Consider the following 14,455-nt stretch of genomic DNA (forward strand, 5'->3'; position numbering starts at 1 on the left):
TTTTAAAAATACAAACATTGTATTAAATAACAAAGCAGATACTCAGTGTGCTGGTTTTAAAGGATGCTGCTGAACTGTGCGGAGCTGGTTGACTTTTGAAATCTGTTCACACATAAAGTCCTCTCTCTGAATAAAAGGTTTGTGACATTTCCAGTTACTGCAAACCATAATTCACATTTTGATTTTCCAGTAATTTTTCACCAATCAGATATTTTCCTCATTCCAGGTAACTTCATTTTTCTCATACCAGTAAATCTTCCGAGAAAGGAGCAGTGGGTGTGGCCCAGAGGCTGACTGTAGAAGTATAACTTCATTTCTCTCTAATAACTTTCAGTCTTTCTCAGGAAAGCTTCACTCTGTCACCATGTTGTCGTCTGTGTTGCTGCTGCTGCTCATCAGCGGAGCTCAAGCTGCTTATTATGGTGCGATCATTACCAACTATTTTGGAGACGTTCAGCCCTTCGTAGTAAGTTGAGCTTATTTGTAGAATATTATGTTAGCTTTATTAAGAAAAAAAAGATGTATTTACGAACTCTTCACTTTATTTTCACAGCTAACCTATCACTTTAAGGAGAGCGGCAGCTCATGTCAAGAGGTCGACATTTTGCAATGTGGTGGAAACTGTAACACTCCACCAGTTTATGCAATTGATGAGAGCAGGAATGAATGGTGTCAAAAAACAAGAGTTGATATTTACTATAGATACGGCCCAAACAAATTTACATACCAACATTCGTAAGTCCACTTCATCATTACATAGAAATATATTTTGCTATGTTCAGATTTCAACTGATGACTGATCCAAATCCTGAAATCCAAGTCAGATTCATCATTTGGATTGATTAGATTTTGCTGTTTTCTAATGAAGAAAACTTGTCTTGATCAACTGGTGGAAACATTCTGCCTTGTCAGTCTTTAGATATTTGGTCTTGCTGTATTATTTCCTAATAACTTTGCTGAACTCATCATCCACTGCAGGGTTGGTTCTTCAAGCTGGATAGAAAACAGAAATGGGATTGTAACACCGTTATTAAGAATAAGCAATGACTTCAGAACTCGCTCTGACATCAACAAACCAAACTCAACACCCCAGACCACCATCATCCCTCTAGTCAGGTAATCCTGGTTCTCATTTGCAATGTTTCACATGTAAACAGATTGTATTGATTGCAACATTCATAAATAATTATGTTTTGTTACTTATTCAACATTTTCAGATGAAACTCTGTGAATCAATCATCCTGAGACCAGAGAGTTACATGAAGCCAAAGATATATTTGTAAAAATATAACAAAACAGCTATTCTTGTTATTTTAAAAACAAGATTGGTGATATAAATAACATGTTTGATGCAGTAATTCAGCTGATAATGTTATTAAAAGTGAACATTGTTCTATTTAAAATAATCGATCACATAAATCAGCATAAAATAAATGTGCTAAAGTGTTTCTTGGAAAGAATTTATCATTAGAGGAAACTGAACTGAAACAAATCTAGAGGAAACATAAGGATTAAAAACAAAGTCTTGTTGGGAATAAACGCTGGAGAAGCAGTCAGACAGGTTTAAATTATTTGACAAATACCTGAAGGGACTGATAGAGGTGTGGTTGTGATGTTCTAATAAATGTTTCTACTTCTATCAGAGTTCCTTCAAACTGTCAGAGAAACATCAACCTGCTGGTCTCTGATCCAGATGGAGACGACATTAGATGCAGATATGCTGCGTATCCAGAGTGCAACACCTGCACTCCTCCGTCTGTCCTCAGTGTCTCATCAGTGAGTATTAAATGTTGACAATCAAGAATCTGGGCTTTCAGTCAGTAACATTAATTAGTCTGGATTTTCTTAAAAAATGAGCACAAAGTGGTTTTCAAGTTGAGATCAAAATATTGATACTTCTTCCTATTACTTTTCAAGTATGTTAGGATTGCTGTGGTACAAAAATATGTCTTTTAAATTCGTTTTTCTTTGCATAATTTTTATCATGTTCAAAATAAAAAAATGATAATAAGGCTCAAAAAATAACTGTTGTGTTGTTTTTTTTTTGCTTCTGATTCAAAACAAAGTGACAATAAATAGATTTTTTTTTTAACCCCTCCAGGGGGTCTTTTTTGTGGGCTCTAGTTTCCCTTATATGACAGTCGGCTGACAGAAAACTGGGAAGGAGAGGGGGGAAGACATGCGGGAGTCGAACCCGCAACGGCCGCGTCGAGGACTCAAGGCCTCCAAATATGGGTCTCGCTAACCACTACGCCACCACGGCACGCCCGACAATAAATAGATTTAACAAAATCTATAGTGTCTGGATTATCTCTGGATTATAGATTAATCCTCTGATTCAGTTTTAACTTGGTTCTTTTTCTTCTCCTTTCTGTTCTCTTCCAGTCTTGTTCTCTGTCATTCAGTCCCACTAACAGCAGCGATGAAGGTCCGTATGCGGTTCAGATGAGGGTGGAGGATTTTCCCAGGCAAACCATCACTCTGACTGATGGCAATACTGGTGTACAGGAAGTGAAAACTTCCAGCATCGCCATCGGCAGCATCCCTTTCCAGTTTGTTTTCAGAGGTAAAACTGCACAGATTGATCAGCTTGATTTGAACCACATAGAGCGGCTCTGGACAAGACAAGTCTGTTTTTGAGCTGAATGTCTTGAATCTGTTTTCACCCAAAGTACATAAAGAAATTTACCAAAGCTAAATTTAACCAATGTTGAGCCAATTAAATACTCTCCTTCCAATCCGCAGCTGAAGTTTGTTTTATGTAATGAACTCACTGACCAGTTTTTTCATCTTGAATTATTTTGTAACGTTAGTATTTTTTGTTCCAGTGGATCCTGCAGCTCCATCCTGCACAGAAGGTGAATATCTACCCAGGTTTCTGCCTCCAACTCCTGAACATGGAGCTCAGATCCTCACCAACAATAACCAGGCTCTGGAAATCAGCGTCAGAGCAGAAGTAACGCAGGCTGAGTGAGTGAACTTCCAGATAAAAGGGTTTTGTCCACATTCTCAGGATAAACAGTCTGGAACTGAAGCTAATCTGATGTGTTAAGTTACACAAATCCATTTGAGTAACATAGATTATTGAAATATAAATATATCAAGCAAAACAAAAAAAAAATGTTTTTGGGTAAATTTTCTTAGAACCAAAAAATTAACAACAGAAAAAGCAAAAAACAACAACAAAAAATCCCCAACTAAAAACAGTAACAGCATCTGTCCAACCATTACATTACATTGAAAACATGATGCCAATGCCAAGAAAGCCTGTCATCTGAGCATGTTGTGAAGCTTTGGAAATATCAGTCTAGCAAACTTTTTATCACCTGTTTCTTAAAGGACCACTGAGCTCCTGTTCAGCGGACCGCCCGGTTCAGCCAAGAGTTCATCAGGATCAGGAAACTTCACCCTGACATGGACACCATCAGCCAGGGATGCAGGACTGAACTACCCTCTCTGCTTCGTTGTCCAAGCAAAGTTAGTGTCTTAATTTATTAGTGCATTTAAAACAGTTTAAATCATATTTTGTGTAGCATTTTTATAGCAACTGAAGGTAACAGTTACGTGATTTACTATAAAATGCCACAATACGTCCAAAACAGTTATTGAAACATCATGGAGAAGATTTGTTGTGATGAAATGAAAAGTGTCGGAAAGAGTTGATGCTTCTTCAAGAGACAGGTGACAATTTTAGATGTGGCTTGTTTTTGACATACAGACCATTTTCATAACGGTTAATTGATTGTGGTATAAAACGGCACCATATGAATGTAAAATATATAGCCTCTCCTCCCCTTAAAACATAGTTTGACCAAAAACCATTTAGAGCTTTATAGACCATTTGTCGTATTTTAAAAATCTAGACTTTGGCAAAATAAGAGAAGGAGGAAACTGGTGAAACATTGGGTTTATCACAACTGAATCAAAACCATGTTTTCTGAAAATATGCAACTCTGGCATTGACAGCTGCTTTATGTTAAATTTGTTAAAGCTGTCATTTTAAATATCATTAAGCTGAATTGATTGGTCATTTTATGAATATTTTAATATCTAAGCTGTTGCTCTAATTACCTCCCAGTTCCTCCGGCTCTGTGTACCAGTCTGACCTTCGATGCGTCTTTGTGACGACTGGAAACAGTGAGTGGAAATCAACACTTTGGTCTTGAGTTTGAATTCAATTTTTTTCCTAAACTGATAATGTTGATGCTGATCTGCTGCTTTATCTGTTTATACAGCAACTGTTTTCCGCCCGAGTACAACTACACCTCCACAAACTACACCTCCACAAACTACACCTCCACTAACTACAACTATGCTCACAACTACAACCAACCAACCCACCACCACAACGACACCTCCTAGGTCCTCCACCCCAAATGCAACACCAGTCCCAGGACCAAGTAAGTGTGACAGAAGTTTATGTAAGAGAACATCACCAAACCTGTTAAATATAGACTGTTACCAAGGTCCTAACCTTAGGGCTTCCTTTATTTTTAGTTTAGATTATGTCTAAAGGATATAGAGGATAACATATTATGTGTAAACATTAGTTTTTCTGTTATTATTCTATTTTAAATAGTAATGTTGACTCTTTGTTCTTCTAGATTATGTTTTGGCTCTGGATGCAATGATCTCAACAACACTGTTGATGGAGACTGATTCTGCAACCATCATGAACCTGGTCAGTAACCTCTTTCACATCAATGTTAAAGATATTCAGTTTCATTCTAGTCTAGCAGGTTTAGCTAGAGTTTTGTTTTCATCTTGGCGATAGAGTTGTGGAAACTTTACATATATATTGTGGCGAAAAAAAAAGCTGAGCCAAATGGTGAAGCTCTTGATTTATCTGCTGATCTGCATTCCTTCCTTCATCTATGATCACAAGATTTTGGTAGTGATCAAAAGAATAAGATTGTGGGAAACACTTAAACAAATATGGTTGAGAATGTTTCAAAGGAGAACAGAGTAACAACACAACCCAGCTTTACCTCTGTTCTGAAGCATGGATGTGCAACAAAACCTTATTACAATTATCATTGCATACACACGCCCATACACACACACACATACACACACACCCACGCACCCACAAACCCACACACACACACGCACACACACCCACCCCCCCACACGCACACACACACACACACGCCCACACACCCACACACACACGCCCACACACACACACACACACCCACACACCCACACACACCCACACACCCACGCACACAGACGTACCATCAACTCCTTTTGTTTATGTCATTTGTTTACCCAGGCTTTAGAACATATTCTACTAACCGTAGGTCACAAAAGGAACAGATATCCTAGACAATTCTGAGTAAACACATTCTGGGCCTCCCTACTTAGGCTGCAATACCAGATAAAAGGAAGAAAATTGATGGATTTCATTTCTTTGTTTAGCTATACAAAAAATATGATTTTAACTTGAGGGATTTGTAAACCTGATCCAAAGCTCAAGTCTTATTTTTAGCATAAAAAATGTGGTTTAGTTTTGTTGTGTGACTTATTGTTCATATAATTTAAAACTGATTTCATGTTTTTTCCTCTCCAGATCAAAGAGGAGCTGAAAAGACAAGGACTGCCTTCTGACATAACTCTAAAGCTGCTGAGCAGTAGGTTAGTGGGAGTTACAACTCCCGCCCCCTAGTGGCTAAAAATGAGAATAAATCTGATCCTCCCTGGGAAATGTGTTTTGATTTATAATGTTTATTTAACCTCTCATCTGATTCATAGGGTATTTTAGCTAATTCAAATAAAAAGTAAATATTGTTGTCTTGAATGTAAACAAATTCTGTGATGTCACAATGTTCTTAAGCATATAATTTGTAATTGTTTGTCAATAAAAGCAAACATAACAATATGACATGGCACTACTGTCCATCAAGTTTTTTTTAAAAACAAATTTGGATAAAATCTTGCTGATGTAACAAAAGATTTTTCATATAATTTAGGTCTTTGAATCTGAAGCTCACTTCAAGATGCTAAAATAAAATCTTTCTGCTTTCTGATTGTATTTTAGACTCTTTTATCTCCTTTACACTGGGGACAGTTCTTGATGACAGTTTTAGTTTCATCTTTAACAGATACATCCTGTCATGATGGAAAAGCTGAAGAGGTGAAAGGTGAAGAGTTGTGGTTATAAACAAACCAAAGTTATATAAGTCAACATTATTATGAAGATGGTGAAGAGTTTTGTTCCACTCAGAAGTTTACATACGCTCACCATCGACATGAAGGTCATAAAATATGGGGCTTTGAATAATCATTAGTTATATTCCATTTTGCAGGATTGTCTTAATAATTTCCTGAAACCACTGCTGTGATCATCAACCACCAACTTTAGCAGCACAAACATGGAATCAAACTAACAGGATAGAAAAAGAAAATGTGTGAAAGCAGAGGTATTTTCTTGAGTTTTTGAAATTCATTAAACAATAAAGATTGAGACATATATATGATTTGTCCCATTGTAATCCTTCTTCATCTTAACCACAACAAGGCTTATTGTTTAGATTAATGTATTTTGTTTTCATAACAACTAAACAAAATGTCATTCTACTTATTCTTATTCCAGCAGGTATCTTGATAATGTATCTCTGATTTATCACAGATGAACTGTTTAAACCAGAACTGAGTCAAACTTTCACCTGTGAAATGTTTCTTATTTGCTACAACAGCACCACCTAGTGTCTAATTATCAGAAAATATTTTAACCGAGCAGAGAAATAAGTTTCCTGAAGTATAATAAAACTTTGTTAGGATTTTATGATTTATGTTCATCATCATCACCTCACAGCGACTCCTATTATTAAATACAATATTAATCACAAAAGTTGATTCTTTGATGGGAAAGTTAATCTGATGCTGTTGCTTCGAAGTGAATATTATTTTATTTAAAACACCTAATAAGGTAATTCAGCATAAAATAAATTTGATTATGTGTGTACAGTAGTTGAGTTTATAATTAGATGAAACTGAATGTTTTTTTTTAATAAAAACAAAATGTTGTGGGGAAAAAACAGACTTTAAATTATGAAACAAACACATGAAAAAACTGCACATAAAATATGTTCTGTTTACTTTTCACAGAGTTTATTCAAACTGTCAGAAAAACATCAACTTGTTGGTTTTAGACCCAGAAGGAGACGACATTAAATGCTGATGAGCAGCTAATAAAGTGTATTATCTGCACTTCACTGAATGTCCACAACGTTTCATCAGTAAGAATCAAATGTTGATAATAAATAAGATGGATTTGCAGTCAGCTTCATTAATCAGTCTGGATTAGAAAGAGTTCCCTCCTCTGAAATGCTTTACACAACTTTTTAAAACTCCTACGATGATGTAAAACCTGAGAGAAAAGTGGTTTTCAGTTTTAAGTTGAGATCAGATTATTGGTAATAAAATATTTGTCTGAGGTTTGCTGAATGTTTCCAGGATCTCTGCAAGCTGCTGCAGGATCAGAGCTCTGAGCTTCCTGACACAATCATATTCTTTCAGCTGCTGGTATCAGACAAATATAAGTCTAACAACTACTAGACTGTTTCAACTTATTAAGCAGTTGAATTATCGTTAAAATGATCCACTTTGTATTATTTGATTTTTTTCTGCTTTGCTGTATTTGAATATCATCTTTTTTCTTATTTTTTCTTCATTTACTTATCTGTTGAATGATTCCACAGGCTCCCTGTCATGTTTTGCTAAATGTAACTTATAATAAAATGAAAATAAAATATATTTCACTTAATCTGTAATTGTCTGATTCAGTTTAAATTTGGATCTTTTTCTTCTCCTCTCTGTTCTCTTCCAGTCTTGTTCTCTGTCATTCAGTCCCACCAACAGCAGTGCTGAAGGTCCGTATGCGGTTCAGATGATGGTGGAGGATTTTCCCAGACACAACGTCACTCGACAGACAATAACGGTTCACAGGAAGTGAAAACTAACAGCGACGCCATCAGTTTTCAGAGGAAAAGCTGCACAGATCGATCAGATTGATTTGGACCCACAGAGATGAATTGATATTCATGCTAATGTTGAATCTGTTGGTAAATATTTGAAATATCAATAATTACTACACATTAATATAGACACTTTTCACCTAAACTACATGAAGGAATGAAACAAAACTAAATTTAACCTCAGGTGAGTTGGAGAAATATCTGGTAGATGAAATATTTACCTTCCAACCAACAGCTGGATATTATTTATGTTTACAAATAGCAACCACAAAACCAACAACAGTTTTATTTTAAATTAACTTTTTTTGACACAATGTATTAAATATATGAATCTGTTTTAAAGCCATTAACTGTTTATCAATATAAAATGTCATTAAATTTGTTTAATCTCTAAGTTGATGTTTTTTCCAACAGGTTTGTTGACATGAATTCACATTTTGAATGATCAAAACATTGTATTAAATAAAGGCTGGATTTAATGGATGCTGCTAAATATTGAGCTGTGTTGATATAAAAACTTGACGTTTCTTCAAAAGAAGCTGGTTGAGTTTTAAAATCTGTTCACAGATAAAATTGTTTCCTCTCACTTAGTGCATTTATTTTCTTAAACAAAAGATTCATAACTTTTCCAGTTACTGTAAATCATATTTCCCATTTTTTAAGTGTGAATGTAATCTTTCAGCAATAAGATTGTTTCCTCATACCAGGTAAAGGCAAGGCAACTTTATTTATATAGCACCTTTCAGCCAAAGACAATTCAAAGTGCTTGTACAAAGAAGTTAAAAACAACATACAACAGAATAAGAATAAACAAGGACATCCTGGTCCATTATGCTGTGACATACCAGTGAATCATCACCAGTGGGTGTGGACCAGAGCCTGTCTGTGGAAGAATAACTTCATTTGTCTCTAATAACTTTCAGTCTTTCTCAGGAAACCTTCACTCTGTCAACATGTTGTCGTTTGTGTTGCTGCTGCTGTTAATCAGCGGAGCTCAAGCTTCTTACTATGGCATCGTCTTTAGCTACTCTGTTGGAGACTTTCAGTTAGGTGCATACCAAGTAAGTTGAGCTTATTTGTAAAATAAAGTATTAGATTTATCAGGAAAAAATAAGATGTATTTACCAACACTTCACTTTAATTCCACAGGAAACCGAGGACTGGAGGGTGAGCTTCAGCTCATGTGAAGAGTTTGTCTCTTGGTTTTGTGGTGGAGACTGTAGTCCGAATCCAGTTTATCTAATCGATGAAAGCAGAGGTGAATGGTGTCAGAAAGTATTTATTGGGATTGGCAGTATATCTCTGACTTCACATAGTTATGTGTAAGTATATATCAGAAATAAATGGAAATATATTTTATTATGTTCAAAATATAACCAAGAACAGTTAAAAATGCTAAACTCCTGCAAGACAGATTGATCAGTTGGGCTGATTAGGTTTTCCTGTTTTCCAAAGAAGAAAATCTTTTGTCAGCTCATAAAAAAATACGTAGTTTTATTTGTCTTTAGAGATTTTATCTTAAATGCTGCATTATTTCACCATAAAAATGTAGATCCTATCATCCACTGTAGGTTTGTTCCTACAAACTGGATAGAAAACATAAATGGGATTGTATCATCAAGATTTGAATTGCACTTGGACAGGAGAAAACGTTCTGACATCAACAAACCAGGTTCATCACCCCAGACCAACATCATCCCTCTAGTGAGGTAATCCTGTTATTTATTTACAATATTTTATCCATTATTAAAGCCTTTGACTGACTGCAATGTATTGAGATGATCATCGTTTATATTTTGTATTTTTCATTACCATTTACAGATGAAACTCTTTGAATCAGAAGCAAAAAATGATTATCATAAAAATAAAAGCTTGTTTACAAAAGTAGATTTTATTTATTTGATAATCCAGCTGATGCTGATTCTTCTAAGTTAACAATATTGTATTTGAAACAATTAATCAGATAAATCAATATAAAATGAATCGGTCAGTTTGTTCTGTAGAAAGTTTATCATTACAAACTGAACTGGAAATTATTCTGTAGTTTGTTCCATAAGGAAACACAGTGATGATTAAAAACAAAGTCTTATCAGGAAGAAACATGAAGATCCAGTCAGACAGGTTAAAATTATGAAGCAAACACCTGAAGGACTGATAGAGGTGTGTTTTTCTTTTTCTGTCAGAGTTCCTTCAAACTGTCAGAGAAACATCAACCTGCTGGTCTCTGATCCAGATGGAGACGACATTAGATGCAGATATGCAGTTTATCCAGAGTGCAACATCTGCACTCCTCCATCTGTCCTCAATGTCTCATCAGTGAGTATTAAATGTTTGAGTTACAGGAACTGGATTAGGCTGGATTTACCTCATGCTTTATTAAACGTGACTAATGAGTGAATTAGAAAGAGTTCATTCCTGCATGCAACCCATGCACTTTCTAACATTGGACTTTTTAATCATTTTATTTGTATTTTACCGTATTTTTATTCATCTAGTTTACTTTTACTTACTTATCTGTTGAATCTGATTTTCAGTAAAATGACAATAAAAAATATTCCAATCAATCTTTGATTCAGTTTAGATCTTTTTCTTCTCCTTTCTGTTCTCTTCCAGTCTTGTTCTCTGTCATTCAGTCCCACTAACAGCAGCAATGAAGGTCCGTATGCGGTTCAGATGGTGGTGGAGGATTTTCCCAGGCAGACCATCACTCTGACTGAGGACGGTGGTGGATGGGAAGTGAAAACTACCAGTGATGCCATGAACAGAATTCCTATCCAGTTTGTCTTCACAGGTAAAACTGCAGTTTATCAGCTTGATTTTAACTACATTGAGCTGCTCTGGACTTGAAGTGTTTGTTTCTGAGCTGAATATGTTGGATTTGTTGGAAAACATTTGAAATATCAGCAATTACCAATTACAGTAGACAGTCACAACTTTGGCCCAAAGTTCATGAAGGAACATGATTAAACTAAATTTAACTTTCCAACAGCTTCATGTTTGATTTAATGACCAAACTGATCAGTTCCTTTCAGCTTGAATTAACTTGTTTCTTTGTTATTTTCTTCCAGTGGATCCTGCAGCTCCATCCTGCACAGAAGGTGAATATCTGCCCAGGTTTCTGCCTCCAACTCCTGAACATGGAGCTCAGATCTCAACCAATGACAGCGAGACTCTAGAAATCATCGTCAGAGCAGAAGCAACCCAGGCTGAGTGAGTGATTAATACAAATTAAAGCTGGATTGTGTCAACATTTTCAGGAGACAAAATCTGGTGTTAAATTTCTCTGAATCTAAGAATGAATAAAGTAAAAACATGATATTGTAACACTAAGATGTTGGGTAAATTTATGTTACCATGAAATAGGAGGTCATAGGTGGAGAAACAGCAGAACACTGAGAGGAATAGCGTAGCTGTCCAGACTTTTATTCAACCTTCAAGTTAACAAACCAGAACCCGTCTCGGGCCCTCCTTACAAAAACCCACGAAGAAGAAGCAAGCAGCTCATCTTAAAGGCACAGCACATTTCCTTAGCTATAGATCAATGTTAGTAAATGACTGTATGTAGCCACATTAATTGAAAAGGAAAAATAAATCATCTTACAGTATCAATAAAGAAACACAAGAAGATCCTGTCTTTGCAGGTGGAGAAGCTTTGGACATATAAATCTAACAATCTGTGTCTCTCCTGTTTATTAAAGGACCACTGAGATCCTGATCAGCGGGCCGGCAGGTGTAACCAAGAGTTCATCTGGATCAGGAAACTTCACCCTGACATGGACACCAGTTGCCAGTGATATAGGACTGAACAAAACTTTCTGCTTTGTTGTCCAAGCAAAGTTAGTGTCTTATTTAATTTACTGTTGTTTCAACTGTTAACTTTTTGTTTTCTCTCAGATATTTTTCTCTCCATTGAAGCTCCATCTGGTCTGGCATTTTGTTTGGTCTGATTCTTTCCTGGACGGCATCAGCTGAGATAATCCTGCTGTCTAATAATCAATCTCCCTCTAACATTTTAGTTTCATGAACAATAGAAATAATCCTAAATCACCTAATTAATCTGTTTCTTTCTTCTCAAACCTCCATTCGTGGCAGACGGCCACTTGTATTGACCCAGGTTCTGGTTCTGGTTCTGCTGGAGATTTCTTCCTGCTATAGAGGAGTTTTTCCTCTCTATTGGCTCAATGTGCATGATCGGCATGAGGGATTGCTATAGAGTCACTGATGCAATACAAGAGCTACGTGCTCATCCAGGAGGAATGAATGTTGCAACTCAATGACTTGATGTAATCTGCTGGGTTTCCTTACATAGAATGTTTTTAATCTAATTTGAATAATTAATTGTTATTTAAAGTCATAAAAGAACAAAGATGTTTAAAACAGGGCATTAGTGATTGTTGGGTTCATCACAGCAGAATCATAATTTAATTTTCAGAAATCGTGGCATTGATAGTTGCTTTATATCAGCTTAATACTGAGTTTGTACAAACTGTTGTTTAAAATCTTCATTAAACTGAATTATCTGCTTATTTTATTAATAGTTTTATATCAAAGCTGTTGCTTTTGCTTTATTTACCTCCACAGTTCCTCTGGCTCTGTGTACCAGTCTGACCTTCGATGCGTCTTAGTAACGGCTGTTTCCCACCCGAGTACGACTACACCTCCACCAACTACAACTACGCTCCCAACTACAACCAACCAACCCACCACAACAACTACACCTCCTGCGTCCTCCATCCAAAACTCAACACCAGTCCCAGGACCAAGTAAGTGTGACAGGAGTTCATGTTAGAAAACATCACCAAACCTGATAAATGTCACCTGGAGCCTTTTTATCAGTAACCCCATTAACCTGCAGCTCAACGCCTGCATGTCGTTTCTCCATTGTATTTTCCAGGGTAAAGAGGTTTTAACCTTATGGACACTTTAAATCTGCTCTTGACCAAAAATATGTTCATGAAATGTTTTCTTCTTCACAAATGGCTTTAAAAATAATGCAAGACAACAATTAGCAACATTGATAATGAAACTTTTGATCCATCTGTGTTCCTGGGGCATAAAAAGTATTTTCAATGTTTTCTTTAGCGATATGACATCATCTCTTCTTTAACAAATGCAATTATTAGCTTCATTCCTTGTGATAAATATTGTAGTTTTTTACTAATTTAAACTATAAAACCTGTATTTTCTTCTATCCCATAAATTCTCTCCTTTCTAACACAATCGCCTACACCATTTAAAAAAATAAAATAAAATAAAATAAAAATAAATAAATAAACAATCAGCACCTCTTTCTATCCTAAGGATGTTTACGGCAAAAACAAACAAAGAAACACAGAAAAACCCCAAAGAAAAAACAATTTTGGCAAAAAATGACACTTTAGGACATTATTTTAGGAATATGGTGATATTTAAATTGGCTTATTTATTTTACAAAATACCTTCACCAACTGGAAAATAATGTTATTTCTGAGGAATTTCAACACCAGAGATAAAACAGAAACTAAATTGTATGATGAACAAAATGGAGTCTGAATGGGAATTAGCAGCCCAAACGTTGCCAAAGGGACAGAAAATTCTGCATTTAATTTAAAAGGTGCATTAAAGCCTTAAAGGGGGAAAAATATGAAAATATAAAACTTGCATGAAAATTCACCGCCTGATCAATTTCTTCTAAGTTTGCATAAACACAGCCAAGTGTTGCTTATGGATTAATGATCCTGTTTTAAGTAGTAATGTTGACTCTTTGTGTTTCTAGATTATGTTTTGGCTCTGAATACAAAAATCTCCACTTCACTGTCACTGGAGACTGACTCTGCAACCATCACCAACCTGGTCAGTAACTTTGTTGACGTCAATGTTAAAGACAACAATGAGGTTCATTCTAGTCCAACAGGTTTAGCTGCTCCTGCAGTAAAGATTTATTTTTGTCTTCTGCAGCATTCCTTTTTAGATGAACAGATTTAGACAAAATGTTATTTTAACATAAATGTTAATATTTTAACATAAAGAAGTTGCAAGTGAAGAGCTCATTTAGCTCAAAGCACCTGATTCAAAGCTCAACCCTGATTTTTAGCATAAAAATGTGGTTTATTTTTGTTCTGTGTGATTTTCTGTTCATATTATTTTAGCTCTGATTTCATGTTTTTTCCTCTCCAGATCAAAGAGGAGCTGATAAGACGAGGACTGTCACCAGATATAACTCTAAAGCTGTTAAGCAGTGGCGCGGTGCAAGTTACAACCGCCGCCCCCTAGTGGCTAAAAATGAGAATGAATCTGATCCTTGCTGGGGAAAGTGATTTAATGTATAAGGTTTTAATCTCTCATCTGTTTCTTGTGGTTATACTTATTTTAATTCATTTAAATGAAAACGTGTTTTATTTTAATCTGAACAAATACTGTAAAGTCAGAACATTCTCATGCATATTATCTCCAGTTGTTCATTATTGCAAACAGAATAAAATTACATGATACTGTCA

General features: G+C 35.7%; 2 protein-coding genes across 2 annotated transcripts; both read left to right on the forward strand.

The window, feature by feature from the left end:
• The first annotated feature begins 325 nt into the window (after nt 1-325).
• Nucleotides 326-6,034, forward strand: LOC116733400 (uncharacterized). Its single transcript, XM_032584236.1, has 11 exons — nt 326-466; nt 554-735; nt 979-1,116; nt 1,644-1,776; nt 2,386-2,566; nt 2,829-2,970; nt 3,340-3,477; nt 4,079-4,137; nt 4,236-4,400; nt 4,605-4,681; nt 5,573-6,034. The coding sequence occupies exons 1-11, from the start codon at nt 365-367 to the stop codon at nt 5,666-5,668; spliced, it is 1,413 nt and encodes a 470-aa protein (XP_032440127.1). The 5' UTR covers nt 326-364; the 3' UTR covers nt 5,669-6,034.
• A 2,869-nt stretch (nt 6,035-8,903) lies between these two features.
• Nucleotides 8,904-14,455, forward strand: LOC116733405 (uncharacterized protein PB18E9.04c-like). Its single transcript, XM_032584249.1, has 10 exons — nt 8,904-9,040; nt 9,129-9,301; nt 9,551-9,688; nt 10,163-10,295; nt 10,593-10,770; nt 11,048-11,189; nt 11,678-11,815; nt 12,561-12,742; nt 13,735-13,811; nt 14,136-14,455. The coding sequence occupies exons 1-10, from the start codon at nt 8,933-8,935 to the stop codon at nt 14,229-14,231; spliced, it is 1,365 nt and encodes a 454-aa protein (XP_032440140.1). The 5' UTR covers nt 8,904-8,932; the 3' UTR covers nt 14,232-14,455.

The sequence above is a fragment of the Xiphophorus hellerii genome, chromosome 14, assembly GCF_003331165.1.
Source record: "Xiphophorus hellerii strain 12219 chromosome 14, Xiphophorus_hellerii-4.1, whole genome shotgun sequence".
Taxonomy (NCBI): Eukaryota; Metazoa; Chordata; class Actinopteri; order Cyprinodontiformes; family Poeciliidae; genus Xiphophorus; species Xiphophorus hellerii.

Bases quoted from the DNA above. Each gene is read 5' to 3' on its own strand.
- LOC116733400 (XM_032584236.1), top strand. From the start codon at position 365: ATGTTGTCGTCTGTGTTGCTGCTGCTGCTCATCAGCGGAGCTCAAGCT. The intron at 467-553 runs GTAAGTTGAGCT...TTATTTTCACAG, and splicing joins GAGACGTTCAGCCCTTCGTA to CTAACCTATCACTTTAAGGA. The intron at 2,567-2,828 runs GTAAAACTGCAC...TTTTTGTTCCAG, and splicing joins TTTCCAGTTTGTTTTCAGAG to TGGATCCTGCAGCTCCATCC.
- LOC116733405 (XM_032584249.1), top strand. From the start codon at position 8,933: ATGTTGTCGTTTGTGTTGCTGCTGCTGTTAATCAGCGGAGCTCAAGCT. The intron at 11,190-11,677 runs GTGAGTGATTAA...TGTTTATTAAAG, and splicing joins GCAGAAGCAACCCAGGCTGA to GACCACTGAGATCCTGATCA. The intron at 11,816-12,560 runs GTTAGTGTCTTA...TTACCTCCACAG, and splicing joins TGCTTTGTTGTCCAAGCAAA to TTCCTCTGGCTCTGTGTACC.